This window comes from Zea mays, chromosome 10 (genome assembly GCF_902167145.1).
Source record: "Zea mays cultivar B73 chromosome 10, Zm-B73-REFERENCE-NAM-5.0, whole genome shotgun sequence".
Lineage (NCBI taxonomy): Eukaryota > Viridiplantae > Streptophyta > Magnoliopsida > Poales > Poaceae > Zea > Zea mays.
In genome coordinates, this window is record NC_050105.1 from 117,428,886 (window position 1) to 117,438,983 (window position 10,098).

The following is a 10,098-nucleotide window of genomic DNA, read 5'->3' on the forward strand; positions in this document are numbered from 1 at the left end:
GGATGGGGAATTGGGGAGCCCTTGCTCGTGGGTGGACGAATCTTCTGAAGATGACTTAGATTATTTTGCGGCGTTTGATCTGGCTGCATCGGAGTCTCCGCTGCGATTCGCCCCCCGCGAGGAGCCGGTGACCTCGACTGGTGCGGGCGCAGGATACTCGCGAAGCAGAGGGTGGGTGTGTCGAAACAGAGCCGGTGAGTCTTCGCGAAGTGTAAGAAGGCATCGCCTAATGGGCATGGAGAGGTCCCATCTTCGAAGTGGGCCGCGACTAGATCAGGGTACCCGTCGCGAGTTACTTGCGTCGACATCTAGGTCGTGCATCGGAGAAGGAGACCTGCGGGACATCTAGGTCGTAACAAATATGCCGCCAAAGTCGAATGGCTCATCGGCAGAAGGTACATGCTTGCACTTCTATCGATAATGTCATAAAAAATATAAGGGCTAGTTTGGAAACCTTATTTTCCCATGATAATTCTATTTTCTAAAGAAATTTAGTTCATCTTACCTTAAGAAAACAGAAATCCCTTAAAAAAAGAGAGTTACCAAACTAGTCCTAAAAGTAAAAAAAAAAAAAAAACTCGGCAGTGAAGACGTCCAGCCCAGACGGCCACCTTCCGGGATTTGGGCCTGAAGCCTTTGTGCAGCCCCATCGATTATGTGGCAGGCTACGACCCAATCCGCCTGCTTGCCTATGTGCGTGCGTCGTTGGTTGGCAGGCGCCCGTACGCGTGACGCACTGTCAGTGACACGCGCAAATCGGCAACGGATTACGGATGGCTCTCCCTCTCTCTCTCGTACCTGTCGTCATGTCCATGCCCTCTGGATCGGAATCCGACCAGCGCCAGTATGTCGGTGCGACCTGATTTTTCAGGCTCACCAGAATGGCAGAATACAAATGGAGCTGGAAGTGCTGTGGGGAGATGATTACCGATCAGCGCCGCTCCATCCGTCTGCTTATCACTACCTAGCTAGCATCTGGATTTTCGCGTACTAGCGTAGTTTCTAGTCGGTGCTGGGGTCGCTCTCCTCCTCGCAGATCTTGCTGTTTCCCTTTCAACGAGTCGGTTGCATTGTACGGGCCTTAGAAACCGCACACGTACCTATATATCTAGTGCTCGAAACTCCCGTCTCATTTGTATGAATGGTATTGAGTTGATTTAAATACATAGTAAATCAAAACTCATTTCAATCTATATCAATACACTCTAATCCACATAAAATTAAAATAACCGAACAAAACCTAGGGAGCATATGGCCATATCACGCACAACTGAGCTGAATGAAACGCGCGAAAAAAGGAGATGATACCAAGTATTACTGTAAGAACTACTACTCTATGGGATCAATTACTTAGTTACTTTAGGTTTAGAGATTTTGTGCGCGCGCATAATAAATATGTTTTTATGTGAATTATAGGACTTATCCTACAATATTTTTTATTGATCAAATTTTATGTATGTACATATTGTGACTAAAAGAGAGAGGGGAACACTATGTTCCAGAATTTTGTAGCCAGCTTCGAATCCGATCTCCTATCTCATGCTTAACCTGGTAGCAGATGTAGCTCATTTCTTTTTTCAACATTTCTTTGGAGCGAGCAGCAAGATCCATGGTACCTAGCAGAATTTTTCTGAACATTTATTTATAGGTCTAATTCTTAGTACCGTGAGCGGCAAGATCCATGGTACCTAGCAGAATTTTTCTGAACATTTATTTATAGGTCTAATTCTTAGTACCGCGAAGATCCATGGTATTGGGGGGAGGGGGTTGGTGATTCCAATAAGGTGCCAACATCTTCGAGCAAAGTTACATCTCAGGGATAGGTGGGAGACTGTTTCCTCTAGCTGCAAAATACAGTTTTCGCATGTGTATGAGTTGAGGGGCATGTTCCGGCATCTAGGGAAAGATCTAGTATTTAGTTTGTCCTTTAGCAACAGCCAGAAGAATACCTTTTCCTTTGTTTGGCATTTCGACCTCCACATCCAGGAGTATACCGGGTGGGTCTAGCTCTCTTCTACCATGTGCTTGTATGCTTGTTGTGATGAATATAGATGTGATCCTCTAGCATATATTCATTTGTCACACTTCTCATTGCTATGTTGTTCAGATAGTGAGGTGTTTTATTAGGCTATGGAGCTACTGGAAGACTTCTTCTGTTATTGGGGTGTGAAACATCTCTCGGAGATTGTTCATTCTTGCCTTTTTATACCGATATCTTTGTTGATGGCGTACGATAACAACTTTGGATATTCTTCCGATTTGGGTGTGCCATCCAATTGATCAAACTAGGGCAATGTTGTTCTGCCATCCTTTATATCAACATGTGTTAGTTCTTTGTAGGTGTGGAGGTTTTTTAGGACGCCTCTCCACTAAAATGAACCCACTTGCTTCTCTCACGATAATGTGCCATCGTTGTGTAATTATTCCATATAATTCCACCCACGGAATGGCGAGCCTATTGAACAGTTTGTGCATATTCTTCATCAGGAGCGCTTTGTTTTGAGTTTCGATGTGGAGCACCCCTAATCCATCCTGCTTTTTTGGTTCTCAGACTAGATTCCATGCCTCTTGTGGTGGCTTCTTGCGTTGATGTTTGCACTCCTCCACAAACAATGCCTCCTATACTTGTCTATCTGTTTGATCACCGACTTGGGGATTCTGAGTGTGTACATGTAGTATGTTGGGAGGGATAAAAATACTGTGTTAACCATTTGTAGTCGGCCGACCTTAAACAGAAAGTGGGATGTACATGCTAGTCTCCTTTCCATTTTCTAGATCAACAGGAAAAAGGCTTCCATGTTCGGTTTGTTTAGACCAATGGACAGACCCAAATACGTGAACAGAAGGGTTCTAATCTGGCATTGGAAAGTGTTTGCCAAGAGCTCCATCTGGCTTGACATATTGATTGGATATATGTTGTATTTATGATAATTGACATGGAGGCCGGTAGATTCTGCAAAGGAGTTTAGCATCGCTTTTAAAAAACAATTGCTTTGGGCAGGCTTCCCTCACCATAATCGTGTCATTTGCATACTGGATAATGGGGAAGTCCTGGCCACAACCATTCTGAATAGGGAGCCGAAGGAGACCAAGATATTTTGCCTTATTAACAATAGATTGCAGAAGGTCGGCTGCTAGGACAAAAAGCAGTGGTGATAGAGGGTCTAACACCTCGTTTGCAATGGAAATGCTTGCCTGGAACACCGTTCAGAAGAACCTCAGACGTCCCCGAACTCATAATCATCTTGATCCATTTCATCCACTTAGGACCCAAGCCTTTGTGACGAAGGATGTCTACGATAGCCTCATGCTCTAACTTATCAAAAGCTTTTTCAGAGTCTAGTTTTAGGACTAGTTTGGCATTCCCATTTTTCCATAGGATTTCCAATTTCTCAAGGAAAAATGAACTAAGTTCCCTTGGAAAAATGAAAAACCCTTAGGAAAATGATGTTCCCAAACTAGCCTTTAATATCACTATTTTTCCTTGCTTTTTTGCAGAGGAATAAATATTCAAAAGAACACGCCAAGCAATCTTGAATGGATCTTTCCTTGATAGAGACATACTGATTTTTATGAACAAGTTTGGTGATGACTCGTTGTATGGGGTTCGCAAGAAGCTTTGCTAACATTTTGACACTTGTATTCAGCAGGGATATTGGACTGTAGTCTCCCACTATAGACGGGGCACTCTTTTTTTAGTATCAAGGTGATGTAAAAGATCCATTTATACTTTGCATGCATATCGTTCCCTCTTGAAACCCCTCTAATATAACAAAATAATCTATGACGCAAGTATAGCTAGATATAGAATAGCTTAATAACTTATTCTGCACAGGTTCGGAAGGGAAAATATATGAGAACATTTGCTACAAGAAAACTCGAACGCCCGCCGTCGTCACAAAGTCACACGTCGACCGTGCAGTCGGCCGGATGCGTGAACTTGAGCGAGACGGTGGTGTTGACGCCGGCGGGGACCCCCGACCGCAACGACGCGGCGCTGGCGGCAAAGGCGCCGCCGGCGCCGGCGCTCCCGCTGGCGGCGAGCAGCGCGGGGCAGTTGACGAAGAGGCGGTAGCTGCCGGAGACCCAGCTGCCGACCTTCCACTTGACACGGCCGTCCACCCTGACGTGGAGCAGCACGTAGCCCGCGGCGATGTCCTGCCTCATGGCGTCCGCCGCGTACTGCGGCAGGGGCACCGCGTCGCCCGACATCACCGGCGACCACACCGACGCGTCCCTGTGGCCCTGGTACACCGCCGGCATCGACACCGGCACCGTCACCGCCTCGTCGCGGTACGTGGTGAACGCGTCCAGGGTCTTGTAGTACACGCCCACCCGCTCGTTCGGGTTCCGCGACACGATCGTGACCTGCGCGCGTTACGATCGTGCCGGCCCGGCCGGCCGGCAGGCCGCCCGACACAGGTAGTTCGTCCTCCGTCACCAAAGCGGGGGTCCAAATAAACAAATGCGCCAGACTTACGCACGTACTACTGACGAGACGTACACGTACGTACCTGGAGGTCGAGGGAGAGCGCCGGGTCGCTGAGGTCGATGGAGCGGAGCTGCACGTCCTGGAGGTAGAAGGACGGCTTGGAGGGGCGCAGCGCGAGGTAGATGACCAGCACGATGAAGCCGACCACGGCGGCGAGCGTGAGGATGCAGGCGGCGACGGAGCCGCAGCAACGGCGGAGGATCCAGTCGCGGTGGTGCTTCTCCTTGCTCATGGCGAGACCGAGCTGATCTGACCTGCCCCTGCTGCGGCGCTGGACTCTTCTGGGAGTGGGAGCTCAGCTGGCTGCCTTGTTGCTACTAGCGTAGGAGACTGTGCGACGTGCGCGCATGTGGATTGTGGACAGTGGGAAGCTAAAGTGTGGTGCGAGTGGATGGATGGCCTTTTAAATTTTAATTACTCCAACCGGTAGACTAATCATATAAACTAGTAGTAGTAGAATGAAGGGGGCAGGGTGAGGTGCGTGTGTTATAAAAAGGGGCTTTGTTTTTGACTTATTTAGGGTTTGTTCGATTAGAAGTTGATAGAAATGGCTTAGATCTCTTACTAGTCTAAATAAAGTAGAAAGGGATTAGTTAAATCTCTTTTAATCCTCTCCAAATTTTCATGCAAAATCCCTGTAAATCTGATGCACAAACTTGGGATTAAGACCAAAAAATGAGCGTCCAAATTATCAGAACAACGTGACTTGTATGCTCAGTCTGCTCTTGGATCAATCTAATATTATGTACTTCAGTTCTTCGTCCAAAAGCAACTTGATCTTTAAAAACGGTTCCACCAGCAATAGTTGTAGTGTTAATATTCACATCATTACTACCACCTACACCAGGTCCAACCTCAGACCTTGCTTCATCGACCCAATTATGCTGCAATACATGTCTGTCATCACCATCACCATTAGATTTCTGTGTCCTATAATTTTCCAATACTGAATGCTCTATCTGCCAAATCCAGAGGGCATTAAATCTTTAATTACATCACTTGCATTCAACTCAAGGAATAACGAACTCAAATGCATTCAACAACAATAAAAAAAGCTTCAATCACAATGCAAGACCAGGTCAAAACTTCAATAGCCCAGCAAAAAGCAAAAGGCAAAAAGCGGAGCAAAAGGCCCAAACACATGTGGTTAGCATGGTTTTTTTATCAAAAACTAGATCATTTCTACTTATTCAGATAGCCTAGCAAAAAGCGGAAACACATGTGGTAATAAGTTTCTAGTTTTTAGATTAACTCGAAACAAAAACAACCATGAATTAAACATATGTTTTATAGATCTAGGGGAGGTATACCAAAACAACAAAAAATTAGCCGCTACATGTAATGTGCATACTGACATTTGAAAAATAAGATGGTTCTATCAATAGCTGTGGTGAACAATATAGTGGTTAGTTTTTAGTTTCGGGGAAGGACGTACAGCGCTCTTATTTACGAGTTCTTTTAGCAAAAAGCTTCGGATCAAAAAAGCATCAGATCGACGAGGCACACGACGAAACCACGTCACACCATCACCATCAGCAAAATTAAGGAGACATCCTGAACCTCTTCAATCGTGATATGCTCTGTTCGTTAAGACCCTGAATGAGGCCATATAAGGTGTTTGTTTCAATAAGTGTAACACCCTAAGATTCTAATTTTGGGAATTAGGAGGATTTATCCGAATATGTGACTTCTAATAGAAGGTTAATAAAAAGTGAAACCATTATTTTTGTTGAATAATATATTTAGAACGTTCTCTAAAATATGTGAATCCCTTAATAGAGATTATACATCAGAAGATATTTACCCTTAAAAAGAATAAGTGATAAATATTAGAATTTTGGAATAAACCTTTAATTTGACTACATATTCGAGATAACGATTTCTTTAGAAAGAAATAATGTGTGTTGCATATTGGAGACAATAAATAAATTAACTTAATATAGGAATAAATTTAGTTGCATCTCATGCTGGGTTTTTTATATGTGCATTTGAACCTGTGTTTGAATTTCAAAATACCATTGAATTTAAATTGGGAAACTATAATTGAAAGGAAATTAGAAAAGCAAAAAGTATTGGGGAGCATGTCCGCTTCGGCTAAAACTCTCTCCGGCCCATCAAGCCATCCACTGCCACGCCGGCTCGAACCGTCCGCACCCCCCCCCCCCCCCCCCCCCCCCCCCCCCCCCCGCGAGGCCCACCTATCCCACACAGCCTGGTGAGCCCGCGCACGTGGGGCATGTAGCCGATTGACAAGTGGGGCATGCGCCCCAGTCTCTCAACCGCGTGTTCCCAGTCGCATTTCTGCCGCCGACATGTGGGTCGTCTGAGGCAACCACTCAACCGGACGCGGACATTGCTTCGGTCACTGTCGTGTGGGCCATGGCTTTAGGACCTTCTTCCTCATGCTATCCGCAACAGTTACCCCTAAATTTTCCCCCTATTTTTTCATCTCCCGCAGCGGTTCCCCCTAAATACTCCCCCTATACCCCACTACCACTATAAAATATCATTTTCTATACCAACTATCAATTTTTTATCTACTAACAATTACTCGTGAACCCACAGCACAGTGTTTAGGGTGATGAACAGTGACACGCTAGATCTGAGAGGAGAGAGAAGAGAACCGACACGTAGGGGGCGCTGTAGGGGCACCGCTGCGGCCATAGGGTACTCCTACGCGCCGCATGCAAGAGGAAGGGGAGGGGCAGCGTCCACCGCTGCAGTTAGCCTCATCGTAAGTTCGTAACAGAAGCGTGTGCGTGCAGCAAACCGGATCATGGGAGTTGTTATGGGTTTGTTGGAGGTTTTGGCCTCGGGCGCGCCGTTCTCTCGGATATAAAATCGAGTTTTGTCACCACCTCGCCCATCCGGACATCAATACAGGGACAATCGAGCCCTCGTCGTTGCAGCAACAGAGAAGCAGAGAGAGAGAGCTGGAGAAGATGACCACCGCTGGAATTCCGAGCTCGATCCGATCCCATAGCTATCGGGTTCATCCATACATATATCGTATGATTGGTTCCCTGAATCTGCTAAGTATCTACAGCCGCGGATACTTAAAGCATCTCTTGTTTGGTTTGCTGCATGAATAACCAAACTCTAGACATGCAAAACTTAGCTCCCAGCCAGGCTCTCTCGGTGCTGCAGGTGCCGGCTGATTCCATGCATATGTGAGTCTGAACACACATTTCTGTATGAATCTAAACAACTAATCAAATAATAGTCTCTTGTATATATTTAGCCTGTTTAGTAGCCTGATTCTTCTTGTACATGCTCATGTGGTCAGGCTCTACGTATGCGTGAACCAAACATATGGTAATACTGAACGCTCGCGCCCACCTTGACCCATAGCCAGAGCAACACATACGCCGGGAAAGAGAAGAAGAAGGCCTCGCTACCGAGGAGAATCGCATTGGAGGTCGCCACCGACGCCGTTCATTCATGGCATCTCTCGAAGGCCAGCGAGCAGTCAAGGATGTGCGATAGATGGTGAGGATCGTGAGCCAAAAGGTCTCAGGGAGCAAGGGGCCATCATGGCACGACGATTCCTCGCCGGTGCAAGAGCACCGCCACGAAGACGCGCTCTATCGCTGGCAGGTGGTTCTGCGCTGCATCTCGCGGTGAGTTCTCTCCAATGTAGTTCGTCGTGCATCAAGCAGCGTGTATATGCATCCAGTTTTGGTGGGGGAGCACCAGTCACCGAGGCACCGAGCGAGAATTCGTCGGCGAGGTGACCATCGTCGACGAGAGAGCCGCCGCATTGGGGCGCTCGGTTGGGGTAGACGGGCTTCTGGCCATCCATCTCAAAATGAACGTCTGTGATTAGAACGATCGATACCCCTGCAGTGAAACGATCCAAGCTGTAGATCATAGATCCAGTGGTCCCGGGCGCGTGTAATTGGGAGGCGTCGATCTCGGGATGTGCGGATTACGGGTTGGTGGGATGGTGATCGGGTCCTATATAATCTTGACCATGGAGTTTATATCCAACGACTAGGAATTCAAGATACTCCTTCGATCGTGGAGGGTTTGCATAGAAGTCCTCGGGTTTTTAAGAAATCAACTCACAGTCCTGCCTTAATACAAAGTAATTGTTGATAGGTCCTGTTTTTAATGTTTTAGCCCATAAGTTTTTAGAAAATGGGACCTGCAGTCCTTAGTCATTAATTTAAATAAATATAAAATCTAGAAAATGATTTTTAGTGTACAAATATTTCATAAAACTTAGAAAAGCCATAACTGATTCATTTTAGCTCCAAATATAGTGCTTTTCAAACCCACGATCTCATAGCAACGCGTAGAATGTTCTTATGCAGTTTGTTCTCATGTTTTGGTGTAATGTTATCATATCCATTATTTATTTTTTGTATGTATTGCTACGAGTAGAAGCAAAGGTCACGAGGAACCTGAAGCACCAACTTTGGAAATAAAGTACCTAGAATCACAAGTAAAAGGCAAGTTGTGTCCTTGATCATATTCTTTGACCTAATAATATTCATGATCTTGATAATCATCGTGACATGCTTAGGTTAAATTGATGGGACCTAATAGGATACCTAGTTTCGTTTACCCTACACCTTGCATACAAATGAACTATTGGGTAGTTTTGTTATGCTCTACGTAGTTTTGGGATTAATGCTATATATGAATTATGATCATGCTTTATTATTACTGTCAATGGATTATTTATTATTCATGATAAGATCATTTTGTTAATTGGAACATAGAGCTGAACCTAAGAAAACAGTGCTACCACAAGGGTGGAATGGGACATCCTTGGACAATTAATTAGAAAAGCTAGGAAGAGATTACCTTACCCGAAAGGGGCAAGTGGGGAGTGCGTCGATGCAGAGTATAGGGAGATTCTTGGATTGAACTATCTGTGATAGGTTTTCGGACGAGGGATTCCTATGCTCCCTTCTTCCTAAAACCATAACGGGTTTTCTTGAACTAGTGGAACTTTGGAAAGCCTCATAGTGCTACCATGTCTCATCTCCTCGGTAGAGATGAACGGGAAGTCATGGTCCCTTGTTAAATGGGTAACACAACTTGTGAGTAAAGATGTGCAACTTTTGTGGAGTGTAAAACTGGTATATCAGCTGAGCTCACAGTCATGAGCAGCTCAGGGCTCTCGTATGTTCAATTGATGGAACATAACTTAAACTTGACATGCATTGCATTACATTGTGGGGATTTTTTTCATCAATGGTCTCTTGTTTAATTGGGATGGTATACACTTATAATTAGTAATTGCTAATAAAATTTTGACCAACTTAATTTAAAGAATGCTCGACTTTAACCATTTTCCTTGGTAAGCCTTACACTACACTAAACATGAGCCCCCACCGTAGGTGAGCTCATACACATTATTCCCAACACTTGTTGAGCGATGACCATAAGTGAGCTTACCCTTGCTATAATCACACCAGGTCAAGAGAAGGTACTGCAAGATGAGGAACATGAAGGATGCTATGATGAGTTCGGAGAGGTCTAGGCCATCGTGTCCTAGTCAACTATAGTTGAGAATGATCATTGTCGTCATATGATGTCATTTATTGAGTTATTTTGTATAGAACCTCTATTATATAATAAAGACGTGGCATTGA

At 45.2% G+C, this 10,098-nt stretch overlaps 1 protein-coding gene across 1 annotated transcript; it reads right to left on the reverse strand.

The window, feature by feature from the left end:
• Positions 1-3,653: 3,653 nt before the first annotated feature.
• On the reverse strand, positions 3,654-4,877 carry LOC103641626 (NDR1/HIN1-like 1). Its single transcript, XM_008664962.3, has 2 exons — positions 4,515-4,877; positions 3,654-4,368 (listed from the first exon to the last, which is right to left on the reverse strand). Exons 1-2 carry the CDS (start codon positions 4,722-4,724, stop codon positions 3,904-3,906), a joined length of 675 nt encoding a protein of 224 aa, XP_008663184.1. The 5' UTR covers positions 4,725-4,877; the 3' UTR covers positions 3,654-3,903.
• Between the last annotated feature and the right edge of the window lie 5,221 nt (positions 4,878-10,098).

Bases quoted from the DNA above. Each gene is read 5' to 3' on its own strand.
- LOC103641626 (XM_008664962.3), bottom strand. From the start codon at position 4,724: ATGAGCAAGGAGAAGCACCACCGCGACTGGATCCTCCGCCGTTGCTGC. The intron at 4,369-4,514 runs GTACGTACGTGT...TAACGCGCGCAG, and splicing joins CGCTCTCCCTCGACCTCCAG to GTCACGATCGTGTCGCGGAA.